Genomic DNA, 14,289 nt, shown 5'->3' with positions numbered 1-14,289 from the left:
GCCAAAAACCAACAAGTTCAAATAGTTCATTTATCTATAATTAACATTATTCAACATTGTTTTTTAGTTATTTTAACAAAAATTAAAATGTTTCCAAGTTTATTTTGTAAATGATTTCGAAATGTACTGTTTGGCAACACTGTGTGGTGAGAGAGCAATCCTGAGAGGAATTTTCAAAAATCCTGCGACAAAATCTACGATACTACGATACGGAAGGGAAATAATTTTTAATTTACATGGGGCTCTCATTAGTTTGATCGTAACAGCTGACTGTGGGGGACTGCGTTTACGTCGGTGACTGTTTGCAGCATTATGCTGAACTGTAACAAACACACAAACGGCACAGAGTGTGTTGTATGAAACAATAAATTAAAGGTTAATAAGTTGTTTAAAAACTTGGAGTCCCTTCAAATTATGCCGAAAATTTAGAAAAAAATTTTTTTTTAGGAAAAAAAATTCAAGAAAATCTGAGAATTGATAAATTTTTTTTTTAATTTTTTAATTTTACATAATAAAAACATTTCCACGAGTCTGCCTGCCACGGAAAAAGGGTTAAAAATTGATCCAAAGTTTTTCACACAGGCGGACTACGAGCTCTATATTTTATACATAAGAAAAAAGTTCGTTTTTGTAACGCAGTGTAGATAAATGAACTATTTGCATTTGTTGGTTTTTGGCTTTGGTTTATTAAACAATGAAAAATTGTAACTGACATAGATAACTAGATGTGAAACTCTTTAATTTTGAGAGAGAGCGCGCCCATGAACTTGTTTCACAACTTGGCAGCACTCACACATTATGCGATTTTGAACAGCTGATAGGCGAAATGGCAGACTGCCAGAAGAAACGCGCCAAAAATAACAGACGAAAACAGTTCGTTTTTGCTTAATGGAAAAATGACGTTATGAAATGTTTATAATTATTTGTCTTAAAATTAATTCAATTGCAATGTAATAATTTAAATTTAAGTGAGTTTGCAGAATCCAAAGCTCATTATATCCTTTTCGACTTCTACTTTTAATTAGTCTTATGTACATAATGTAATTTTATTGAAAACTGTAAGTTGGTTTATGTAAATTTTTATATACGTAAATATTCTATGGTTGAAAAGCGTAGGTAAGGGAACTGAATTTGTGTTTGAGATAATTTACAAAAATTAAAGGTAATCTGCTTTAACTTATTCTGTTCGTTGTTTGAGAATTTTTTTTTTGTTACCCAATTTCCGTGTTATATTAAAAAATCGCAATAAGTCGTGTTTTTAATTATAACTTATGTTTTTCACGTTCATTACTGTATTATTATTAAATTACTTTTGTATTTTAAGTTTTAAATAATTTCATTTACATATAAATTTTTAAATTTTTTGCTTATTTATGTACATATTTCATACGGATTGTGCTTATTTTTAGTATATGTAGGTGTTTACGAGTGATATAAGGCTATTGGGCAACCGCACACTAAATATTAACCTCAATGGTGGCGTGAAAACTAAAAATTCCAGACCTTTGGTTCAAAAATACCCAATTCATGTTTCTACCGGTGTGGCAATATTGGAAAATGTTATAAAAAATGCACATTTTTCAGCGCTCTCACGAGAAAAAGAGTTTCACATCTAGTTATCTATGGTAACTGATAACGCGGATGTGTGAAAAAGTGTGTAAGCAAAAATATTAATGGCAACATTGTGTAGATACAACCAAACACATACATACATACACAAACCGATGTATTGTGTAAATATGTAATTAAGAGAACGCAGTTGTTCTCAGGGGATGAGTTTTTGTTCTCGTTAGGGGCTGCGGTAAGGGACTAGGTACGGTGTTCACTGTTTTCAGCATTAAACCAGTTGCGAGATTATAATTTTTTGTCTGAGAGCGCACCCAGGAATTTGTTTGAGTAGTTGCAAAACTACCAATCAATGAGCAAATAAACATGTTATACGAAATGACGAGCTGCCAGAAATAAGAAGCCACAAATAACCAACATAAACAGCTTTATTTAACGTTAGTGGAAAATTGTTGGGATTTACATATTTTAAAGGAATTCATATTCAAACAAGAGCGAAAAATAAAAAAGGATAAGGTAAATATTAAAGTTAGTACCAAGTTGATGTTTTGAGCTAATAAAATATATTGTAATACTGTTATTGCAGCACGCAAATGCCAAAAGTGAAAAATAAGTGTGTCCAGGGATGTGGCGGAGGACACCGAGTTTTCAACTTCCCAATACAGGAGAAAGACGCCGCCAGGTTAGTGATAACAATTTTGGAAGTTATGTCGATGTCACTTAAAGTATTATTCTCTATTATTATTTTCATTCTGCAGACACGCAATTTGGCGTGATCGCTTGGGTGTAGGCGAGACGCATGCTAAATACTTGTACGCCTGTGAACGCCATTTCTCCAAAAGTATGAGGTTATCAAAGAAGTTGTTGGCAGACGCTGTTCCAGACCAAAACATAACAGTGACCATCGAATTAGGAACTGAACATTTTACGCCACAAGCGGCAGAAGAACCCATGGATTCATGTGGTGAAAGTGGCGAATTATGTTTGCATGAATCCATCTCAGATTCGAATCAAAATTTAAATTTAGCGTTTGTTGAAGCTAGAAACCAAGACCTGTTTAGCGAAAATTCTAAATTAAAGTCGCTTTTAGAAGAAAAATGCAGATATATTTGTTTTTTAAAAAATCAGTTGTCCGAAGTTTTAACAAAGCTAAAAAATGTAGAAAAAGAACTATCTGATAGAGAAAGCGGGTTTACACAAAGCGAGCGTTTAGGTAGAAATATTCCTCATTCAAAAAACTTAAAGTAGACGAACTGTCTGGTTTGGGTTGATTAAAATTTATTTAAGTCACGCGTTGGTACCCAATCCTTACCATGGTGAAGAGATGGAGGAACGCATTACATTTGAATTTTATATCACCCAACAGAGGCGGCAGGTTGACAGGTGTAACATAATAGTGCCTTCAAAAATACTTTTTTATTATGTAAATAAGCTAGAGATAATTTGTAAAGCAGAATTTGCTTCAAACTTTCATATAATAGAGTAAGTTAGATTTTATACGAAAAAATGACAAATGTTATGTTGTAGTAACTGCGTCGAAATTAAATTCAATTAAAACTAAATGAAATAAATAAAAATCCAAAAGTTTTCAGAATTTTCAGTCTCTTATTTCCTCTCGGCTTTTAAATATTTTGAATTAATATTTATGTGGACGTCTACTTACACACATCTATAATTCAATTGAAAATTGGTTGATTTTGATTAAATAAAACAAACTTCATTGAACAAAAGCATTACAATATCATATCTATAACGGACTTAACTTGTAACAGAACTTATGACAGGGCAAAGTATATTTCCAAATTAGTTAATAACTAAAAGATACCTACATTGCTTCCGATGTGTATTTCGGAAACTGCAGCAACAGTGACTGGCGTACATACCTCTAAATCATTGGCCGATTCCTATTTAATATATGGATTCAAATAAGCATAAATTTTATCTGCGATCAGCTGTATTTCTCACTTGCAAATTCACACAAGTAAAAATATATCCAGTAAAAACTTGCAACTTGCCCTCAAAATGAAATTTCTTTTTGCTCTCTCACTTTACCCTACTTCAGGAACATACCTTAAATCGAACATCATCTGTGCATTTATTTTTGGTGCATCAATCAATGAAACTCATTTACTAAGGTGGATTAAAATATTAATTTATCGTCATGTATTTTGTTGTTTAATAAGAGTTTAAATTTACATTAAATGTTTTTAATAGGCTCTTTGGGAAACCCGTGAAAACATTATTTAGTTAATTTATGTTTTATTACAATGTTTTTTTTTTTTCAACCTTTAGTTATGCCTATTGGATACACTGAATCACAAACATTATCTAAAATATGTATTTTACATATACATACATACATATGTTCTATGCAATGAAATATTTCTAGTACTTGTACATAAGAACCTTAAAAACCTTTTGAGAAAGAAATCACAAAACAAATGCGGAGCTGAAGAATAGAAAAAAGATAAGTTCGTGAAAGCAAGTTTCATAGAGCAGCAGAGAAGGCTATGACTACTGCATATAAGAAGATTATATAATATATTAAATACGATACTTTGTGTAATATGCATTGAGGTGGATTCGTTGCTTGCTGAAAAAAGTGATTAGTTTTCAAATCAACTTTTCAGTTGCAAATGGTTCTAAACGGTAGCATACGAAAAGAACTGAAATAGAGAAAAAAAATATTAAGCGTTTAAAATAAAAATTAACGACCTTTTAATAAAACAATCAAGTTGAAAAACTAAATTTTACTCGTTCCCACGTTCAGCTGCGTACCCCAAACATTTAAGTTGGGAATGTTTATGCTGTTACAATAACAACAACAACGACAACTAAACTTTGCTATCGAATTCAGGTGTAGGTGTACATGTGACTGTAGTAGAGGTCCATGTGTAAAATGGAAAAAATTAAACTTATCAAGAGATCTAATTTAGAAGCTATACAAATAATTGTGGTGTGGCACTTACGTTGTTGAGAGGTGTTAGGCCACACCGTTATTTTACCTACTAACGGCAGTTGGTTTCTGCGAGAAGTTGCTTCATGGAGTTTTACCATTGCCTATCATTTGAATGCGGGGTATCGAATGCAGAACTGGCTGCTGGCATGCAACGGCCAAGAAAAATACACATAAAAAATGTCCATATACTTCTTATAAATTCGAGTTTCGAGAAATGAATTACAATATGCGCTGACAGTTTCTTCGAAAAGTTTGAAGCTCTAAATTTTAAGCAAAAAAAAAAAAAATCCCAATCATCTGCAGCTATTTTTAAACATATTATTATTATAGTTAACGACTTGAGCTTCGAAATAGTTTCCTAACATTTAATTTTCTATTGTTTACGGAGACAACCGTTTAAAAACGATCCTCGAAGGAAGAAAAAAGGCAGAACCCGGGTGCTCAATCAAAGGTCTTAAAAAAGGTGTCCAACGGACAATTCGCTACAGTTTAACACGTTGACTGTCGAACCAATTTTGTCGATACTCACCGGGAGACCATCATATTTTTTTATTTTACGCGCTTTTCAACATTTAATTCAAGTTAGGTAGTATTTTATTCAAATCTGATTAAATTTTGAATGGTGTGGATAAAATTTTTGCTTCCCATGAAACTTACAACGCAAATTTTTTTTAACCTTTAGTGACAAGCTAATCATTAAATTCGTCTTTAATTTGAATCTTTATTTTTGAAACGAATGTGAGGACTGAATAATTTAAAAGTGAGTAAGAGAAAATTTATAGCGGTCACCCCTCGGCAGACAATGGCAAATATTCGAGTGCATTTCTGCCCTGAAAAAGATCCTCAAAAAAATCATTTGCCGTTCGGAATCAGCTTAAAACTGTAGATCAATCCATTTGTGGAACATCAAAACGCATACCACAAATAGAAAGAGCCCAAACACCTAACAGATGTGTACGCGCCAATTATTTATTTGTTTTTTAAAGTGAAAACCAAGCGTGAGAAATTTTTGCCATGAATTTTAGTTTGGATGAAAACGTTTTTGATAGAAATTAACTGTTGTAAAGATCTTAAGATCGAAGTGCAAACATTCTTCTGAGTTTTTCCCTGAAAACTCGGCAACAAAATCAGCGAGATGACACTGTTGGCGCGTATCGAGGTTATGTTTAGTCATCTCTTGGAAAAACACACACCAAGTTGCAGCCAGATCGATCTAGTTCTTTGTGCGTCGCATTCGTTTGAATCGAGAAAGTCGAGTAATTTTCAAAAAAAAAAGTCCTTTTCCATTACGACAACGTATCAGCTCACGCCTCATTCAAAAATTAATTAAATTAATGAAGAGAGTATTCCAACTCACTTTTGCATCCCCCATATTCTACAGACTGGCTCCCTCGGGCTACTATTCTTCCCCCAATTTGCAGAAATGGCCAGCAGAAAGATTTTATCCAAACGAGGAGGTACCCACACACCAGAAAAGCGTTGGGCGAAAGAGCAAGGGTAAAGTATGGTGCACTAGACAGGGCAGCCCTTGGTCAGGAAAGCCCCCGAGTAATTCCGGTCACGTAGAACCGGCTGCCATGGTAATGACCTTCAACTGCCCCACAAGACCCGCGTAACTTTGGCCCAATTGCGTTCTGGTTACTGTAGCAGTTTAAACTGCTACTTATCCAGAATCGACCACGTCAAACCCAATATACATAAGTCCAGCATCTGAAAGCACTACGCACGACACTAACCACCTTTTCACATGCCCCATCAAACCTGTTCATCTAACACCCCTCTCCCACTGGACCCAACCTGTCGAAACAGCACATTTTCTGGGTCTACCGTTAGATGAGTTAGACGAAGACGACCGGTAACTACATCGCATTGACAGGGTTTACTAAGCAGCAGCAACAACAACAACAACAAACGTTGGATGAAGTGTACAAGTTTAAAAGAAGGCAATGTGGAAAAATAGAAAAGGTTTACCTCAAACAATTAACTAATTTTTATTTTTGCATGTACTTTTGAAACGACCCTCGTAAATAAGGTGAAACAAGTAACATACTTAGAAGAATGAAGCACCTTCATAACATTTTACCAAGAAAGTTCAAAGATCTATTTTAGGCGAAGATTACGGGATGGGGAAAAAACGTCACTCAAAACTGATTGCCAGTTTGATAACCAATGGAAACATTGTGCTCTAATAAATATTAGGTTGAGAAAAAAAGAAATCCACTATTTTTTATGTAAAACTGTTTGCGCAAATGGTTGAAAACTGTTTTATGGTCGATCTTTAGCTCCTGGGCGATGCTACGACTACTAACATCCCGGTCAACTTCGATTATTTCGGTGATTGTATTGATATTTTCTTTTACAGCACATAATTAGCGTTACGTTATCGGCGCCTTTATGAAAGAAAAACTGTAAAATCTACCGAATTTTCTCTTTGTGGACTTCCATTGCTAACACCCTGTAACTCACAACTGAATGGAACAAACAAAAAAAGCAACAAATTTTTTTACTGTGAAATGTCACCATGGCAACGAGCATAAACTTAAAATTATTTACGAGATATCGATCACTACAGCCATCTACCGAGAAAATGGGTATGGATTTATTTTTTCCCACACTAATATATTAGTCATAACAGTCAAAGTGTTAAAAAGCAACGAAATTTTGAACAAAAAAAATTGCTTGTTTGTTTTTGAATAACTAAAAATCAAATTATAATTATAAAAATATATATGTATATATGTTTGCATACAGTTCCTTAGATATCTAGATTATTATAGGCATATACATATATGTAGACAATTTGGTAGCTATGTTGGTATTGTAATAGTTGTTGCTTTCGTATGTATTTTTTGTTTTTGTTTTATTTTTTGTTTGCAACAGAGTTATATTTTCAATTTTCGTTTGCAGTTTCACCATTTGCGTCTCTTTATCGCTGCTCGTGCGTTGCATCCGCTACTCAACTCCTTAACTCTACATGTACATAGTAATTATTTGATAAAAGTTCCATTCGTATGTACCTATAACTAAGTATTGTATGCATGTATGCATGTAAAATTATCGAAGCCAATATTAAATCACATTTTATGTATACACATTTTGTAAAATTCTAATCAAACAATTAAAAATCAATAAAACTAAAGTAATTTACAATAGTTTAACATACAGAGTCGCACAATGCCTGCCAAAGCACTTTTTTGTTTGTGTGGCTGTGTGTGTGTGTGACCGTATATACAAAGCATATGGGTGTGACCGTTTGCTGTGGATTTGCACACAACTTTAGCACCTGACGCTGTGGCCAATTGCTGCGCCTGCGGACGTGTTCGCTTTTGCACACACGCCCAAATTTCTTTCTTCGTTCCATTTCTTTTAAAAGATAAACTTTTACCATTCACGCCCCACCCCCCTTCAAAGGCTAAGTCTGATTTGGTTATAGCTTTAGTAGTTTTTGGTCACATTCCAATTCACACTCATATGCGTTGCGTGCGACGCGTTCGTGTCGGCGGTGCTGCTGTTGGCTGGGGCTGATGCGATCGTTGTTGTCGTGGTACGCCCACTCCATTGTCACTGTTTCGAATGTTGTCGTTATTGTTGCTAATGTTGTTGTTTGTATTGCTTCCGTTTTGCGTGCCAACTGTGACGGGCTCATAAATCGATTGCTGCGGTAACTCATTATCATCGTCGTCGTCATCGTCACCTTCTTTAAAGGAACCAGCTAAATTCGGATTGAGAATATTATTTGAAGAATACGCAGCTGGTAGAGTTGCTGCGGTAGCTTGAGGTGCACTGCTGACAGCCGTGGCCCGTGGTGGTCGTGGTGGTGTTGCTGTTGCCGCATCTATCGCGACGGCCACATTATTCAGTGACTGAGGCACACCATCCTCAAGAAAGGGAGGCGCTGCAACGCTTATAGATTGATGACGTCGGAAGGATCTGTAAGTGTATGGAAAATTTCATCAAACAATAAGAGCAAATAAGTTCTTGTTGTAAAAGCATTAAATATTCACCACGTATGGTGAAAAGATTTTTGGAGGTGTGCTCTTTAGCAGACCGTTACTCGGCTCTGAGCGAATAGCTGATGGGCTTACGTCACTTGGGATGTGTTTATAAAAAACTGAGACTGTGTTGGTGACATCAACACAAAAATTAATCAATGACACTTCGTTGCCGGCTGAACAACGATTGATTGGACGATTGTGAGCATGTGTGTTTGGACGAGTTTATGAATATGTGTGAAATGATTGTGCAAATTTTGATTGACGATGAGATTGTGTTAGTGATGTGAACAACGACTGATTGGACGAGTGTGCGAATACGTGTGAAATGATCGTGCAGAATTCGGCTGCATCTCCCAAGTGACGTGGCAGCCGAAACTTCCCTCACAGTTTTCTTTTTCATCATAGTTAAAGAGCAGACCTGGTAAATCCATCATGCTTGTTCCCCATACATTTTTGAAAATAAGCGGGAATGTTTCGGTGGTCTTATCAGCACGTACACGCACACATTCACACATACCTGAAAAATGGTAAGCGCCAGAAGGAACGCCTATTTGTGGTCAGTTGCTCGACAAGATGTGGCGGTAAATTAGGTCTACGATCGAATGGATTTACGCGACGTCCACCGCGTGCAGGGGAACTTTGAGCCAATAATACTAAAATGATAAACAAATTGAAAATTGAAAATTGCTCAAACCAAATTGACTTTGTAGAAATGTTCCTTAATCCATTAATTTCACGTTTATATCAATCACAGGGTATTAAAAATTTTAACTACCACAATTTCGCCCTTATAACTCACCATTATCTTCATCGGAAGTCACATCGGTGACATAATTGCCATCACTAGCCGGTGCACGTCTAAAGGTGCCGTGACGTGTTGTTGCTGCATTGCGACCATTACGACCATTACGTCGAACACCAATAGATGCTGCTCTACGTACGTCACCACCACCTGCCGCGCTACTGCTGCTTGTGGCACTGGCACTGCTGCCGCTACTGCCGACCCTTGCCGGCTGTGCGGGCGGTAGTAGGGGTGTTGTGTCGTCGTCTGTATCCGTTACACTATCCAATAAAGATTGTCGATTCGTCCTGCTTACACGTGACTCGCGTTTCGTAAAAACCTTCCGTTTACAAATGGGGCAAACACGACGATTTTCCGTAAGCCAAGGATCGATGCAGTGACTGTGATAGGCTGGATAATGGGAGAAAAAATAGTTATTGAGAATTGTGGTATAGTTTTATGGCTTAGCAGAACTAACGATGCTTGCATGGCAGCACACGCAGTTTGTCGCCTTCGGCGAACTCATCCAGACAGATGACGCAGGTGTCTTGCGATAGATCACAATTTTTCGTATACTTCAAGATCGGCAGTTTCTTGAGCATATTCTTCGGCAGGCGATGACGACGTAAGCGACGCTCTTCACGTACACATTTGTAAATCATATAGCAGATCTGGGTGGCGGGGAAAAGATTTAATTATTTAGGAATAAAAAATAATGATTAAATAAAGAAAAAATATATATACAGTGGACACCTGCGGACACCTCCAATAAGCGGACACTCCCCATAACCGGACAAAAACTGAGGAACCAAGCTTTATGTTGTGTTTTTAGAACGAATTCCACTCTAATAACCGGACACTCTAATAACCGGACGCGGACACTTTTTCTCATTTTTTTTGTTCTAATCACCTCTCGAAAGCGGACGCGGCCCTCTCGGTAACGGACAAGCAAAATATATCACTGAACAAATATGTAAAGAAAACAATAAAAACCTCTCATAAGCGGACGCGATACTCTAATCCACGGACAACAAAGATAGTAGATAGACAATAGTTGAAATTAAAGATATTAAAAGAATATGGATGGGCGTCCATCAACAAAAAGAAAAAGTTCTTAAACGCGGATGGCTCAAAAATTGACCATTTGAGTTTCGAATGGTTCGTTAAGGCCAGAAGCCAAAATATACCAATATCGGGTATTATTATAAAGGAAAAAGCAAAAGAAATCGCTGGCCGATTAGGTATTCAAAATTTTTCTGCGTCAAATGGATGGTTGGAGAAATGGCGTAGGCATCATAATGTGACTTTCAAAAGAATATGTGGGGAATCTTCCGAGGTTAATTTCGAGGATTGTGTGCCAATATGGTTGGAGATAAAGAAAAGCCATTGGTTATCGGAAAAGCAGCATGCCCACGCGCCTTTAAAAGAGGCAATATTGGAAGTTTGCCAGTGGAATGGAAGTCAAACCGGAAAGCTTGGATGTCTCGTGAAATTATGTGTGAGTGGCTAGAAATGCTTGATAAAAAAATGGGCTGCCAGAAGAGAAAAATTTTATTATTTTTGTACAATGCTACAACTCACCCTCGAGATATTAAACTAGATAACATAAAGTTGATCTTTTTACCTGCTAATACAACATCCGTTTGTCAGCCCCTCGATCAGGGTATAATACAAAATTTTAAGTGTCATTACAGATGCCATATAATCAAACATATTTTGACAAAATTAGGAGACATTCCAATGGACAGACTGTTTTTTTTATTAAATCTTCATGCGACAACGTAACGGCAGAAACAATTAAGAATTGTTTTTCGAAAGCCGGGTTTCAAAAAGCCTGACTTCGAGGCAGAGGATGATATTCCCATATCGACACTAGCGGCTTTGATAAAGATTTTAAATGAAAATCAGCAAGGTCAGTATACAGAAGAGTTTTTGTTAATCGACGAAGGTTTTAATACAGAGGACAATAATATTGACGTTGTCATTGACGAAATTAATACTTAGGAATTATCTGACGGAGAAAGTGAAGACTCAAATCATGTATGTGTCCAGGATGAATGTCAGATCAAGTCATATCCTGAAGCATTAGAACAACTGCGTCGCATTAAACAATTTCTAAGCGACGATATTACTGGATTCCAATACGCCAAGACTTTAGAATGTCATCTTGAAAACCTTTTTCTGAAACATAAACAGGAAAATCTACGACAGACTACGGTATATGAATTTGTGAAGCCTAAAATATAAATATGTTCAATCAAATATGTATATTCAAATGTATAAATATACTCATTGTTCCCAATATAAAAATGTACATACATAGATATATATATTTTTCATTAAATATGAAAAAAACTGAACGTACCATAAAAGAACATAAAAAAATTATTTAAAGAGGTGGGATAGTAATTTTAACCTAGAGTTTTTTTCAACCCCCATAAGCGGACGAAAATTGTGGAACCGTGAGTGTCCGCTTGTGGGAGGTTTCACTGTATATATTATTTTTTATTTTATTTCATTAATTTTTATTCGTATACACCATATATAGGTATATATAAAATAAAATAAACTAGGTAAATGCAATTAATAAATAAAGAATGAAATAATAATAATAAAATATAACAAAAAAAGAATAAAATATAATGAAATAAAATAATATACAAATAAGAAAAAGACAAATAAAAATAAACAAAAAAAAATAAAATAAAATAAAAATAAATAATTATAAAATAAATATAATAAAAAAGCATTTAATTTAAACCGAATAAAAAAAAATGAAATAAAAAAATGTGTTAATTTAAATTGAACAGGAAACATGTAAGTAATTAAAATAAATATAATAAAATACTAGAAAAATTTTTACTGTACAACACTTTAAGTCGAACTAAAACTTATACAAAAAATTAAATGTACTACATATACATAGATCCATAATACCAAAGGGGCAGTTCTGAAAGTTCGAGATTGGAAATTTTTAAAAGCTACTAAAAGAGCTTCTAAGGTTATTAAAAAAATAATAATAAGACAAAATAATAATAACAATAATAATAATAATAAACAATAATAATAATAACAATAATAAAAATAATGATATTAAAAAAATAATAACAATAAAAATAATAAGATAATAAAAACAATAATACAAATACATAGTAATAATTAGCGCTTAAGCTCTTTGTTGAGCATTTGAATGAGCTCCACCTCCTATTTGTGGTGTGCATCTTGTTGCTGTTCCTTAAATTGAAAAAAAACTTACAGTCTTATGCCACCTCCGAACGGCAGATGGTTTGTTTAGAGAAGCTTTTTAATGACAGCAATACACTCGGACGATCGAAATTTCATACCGAGGGGCGACCGCTCAATTGGTGTTTCATGGCCACCGGGCCATACCGAATAGCAGTCACGCACCAACCCATTCGGCTTTGGCTTCTAAAGGTAATAATCATAAAATTTAAGCGAATGCAATAAATAAGACAGTGGGACAGCCAATTTCAAACGCTTTTTTCGTGACTTCAATCCCGTATGAGTAACAAGAACTACACCTCAAAAGAAGCTATAAAAAGGGATATCGAAGCGTATTTTAGCTCCAAGGACAAACAATTTTTTAGCAGGGAATTAAAAATTTGCCTAAACGTTGGGAAGACATTGTAAATAATGAAGGAAAATATATTATTGATTAATAAATACTTTAAACATATTTTTTATTAATTTTAAAACCACCTTTAAAAAACGCACTAACACAGTGCGACATCAAAAATCAAACCGCACCGGACCTTTTTTTTCTGAAAATATACCTATTCAATAGCAAAACCCTCGCTGGGTTTCTAAAAGTTAGCTCGATTTTTTTTTTATTGCGTTTTGAAGTTTTCTATTTTCATGAGATTTTGGAGTTTTACCTGTACGCTAAATTTGACTTATAAATCGACCTTTGTTTGATTTAATCGATTTATTTTGTCATAGCTTGATGCAGAAATTTCGTACATGTACAAATAAACTTATTTTGAGAAGAACCTATATCTCAATACGCAATTTTGAATACCAAAATTTCGAAAAATTGTATGTTTTTACCATTTTTTACTGTAATTATGAAAATAATTTTATACGTAACCACCCGTTATACACATTTTCAGATTTTTCTATTTTTGCTAGTATTTTTTCCAGATACGGTTTTCCAATGAATATTGGATGTAACAAAATGTGATCGTGAGTAGTGAAAAGCAAGATTGGTCTCACAAGACTTTTAGCCTGTTAAGTACATAGAAAAGTGGCTAGCACACATTCCAAAATAAAAAGTATAAATAAGGTAGTAGTCTGTCTTATCAGGAAATGTTTGTTTTAGAAATTCCAAAATTTGTTCCCAACGATTTTACCTGTTCTAAGATCGCAGCAATCTTGCGAGATCAGGTTCGTGCATAACAACTCCTAAAACACATTTGACGCGCTAAATATTTTGTGAACAATACGGTTTTGTTAACATATTTGAATTTATTAATTTCATTTACGTGAATTTTTTATGAATTAAGAAAATAAAAAATGTACAATTGTCCTGCAAATATTAACGTTTTCTGCTATCGTTGTGGACGTTTCACACCAGCGAGTGAAAAGCATGGATCAATCAGTGATGATTTTACTGTGGCATACAGACATTATTTTGATCGTGAAGTTATTTTGAATGTACCTTGGGCGCCAAACATAGTGTGTAGAGCTTGTTATGTTTGCTTAGTTAATTGGTTGCACAAAAAACAAAGCAGAATGCCTTTTGGAATTAAATACAGTCCAGACGACTGGAGGCTATTTATTGACAGTTCGAAATTTAGTTTAAAAGCTGTTTTACTTGACAAAACCAACTCAAAGCCGTCGGTACCAATTGCGTACGGAACCGATACCAAAGAAACATTAGAAAAAATGGATCGCATTTTAAAATTGGTCGATTATCAAAATCACAATTGGCGTGTATGTTGTGACTTGAAGGTGATTGCTATGCTTAC

At 34.8% G+C, this 14,289-nt stretch overlaps 2 protein-coding genes across 4 annotated transcripts in view; one reads left to right on the top strand and one right to left on the bottom strand.

Annotated features, from left to right (window-relative positions):
* The first annotated feature begins 1,766 nt into the window (after positions 1-1,766).
* LOC129250786 (uncharacterized) lies at positions 1,767-3,160 on the top strand. The gene is made up of 3 exons (XM_054890382.1): positions 1,767-2,082; positions 2,153-2,248; positions 2,325-3,160. The coding sequence occupies exons 2-3, from the start codon at positions 2,160-2,162 to the stop codon at positions 2,812-2,814; spliced, it is 579 nt and encodes a 192-aa protein (XP_054746357.1). The 5' UTR covers positions 1,767-2,082; positions 2,153-2,159; the 3' UTR covers positions 2,815-3,160.
* Positions 3,161-3,672: 512 nt separating this feature from the next.
* Positions 3,673-14,289, bottom strand: part of LOC129236389 (E3 ubiquitin-protein ligase Godzilla) — a 29,291-nt gene continuing 18,674 nt past the window's right edge. For 2 of the 3 annotated variants that reach the window (XM_054870748.1, XM_054870749.1), the window contains exons 6-9: positions 9,780-9,972; positions 9,320-9,712; positions 9,038-9,173; positions 3,673-8,455 (exon numbers count right to left, since the gene is read on the bottom strand). In XM_054870748.1, the coding sequence (XP_054726723.1) occupies positions 7,993-8,455; positions 9,038-9,173; positions 9,320-9,712; positions 9,780-9,972 (1,185 nt within the window). In that variant the 3' untranslated portion in view covers positions 3,673-7,992. The remainder of the gene's footprint in view (positions 8,456-9,037; positions 9,174-9,319; positions 9,713-9,779; positions 9,973-14,289) is intronic. The other variant, XM_054870750.1, reaches the window with a different exon arrangement.

The sequence above is a fragment of the Anastrepha obliqua genome, chromosome 1 (assembly GCF_027943255.1).
Source record: "Anastrepha obliqua isolate idAnaObli1 chromosome 1, idAnaObli1_1.0, whole genome shotgun sequence".
In the NCBI taxonomy this organism is placed as follows: domain Eukaryota; kingdom Metazoa; phylum Arthropoda; class Insecta; order Diptera; family Tephritidae; genus Anastrepha; species Anastrepha obliqua.
The sequence above is the reverse complement of the archived record's forward strand: the minus strand, read 5'-3'. Positions and strand labels throughout refer to the sequence as shown.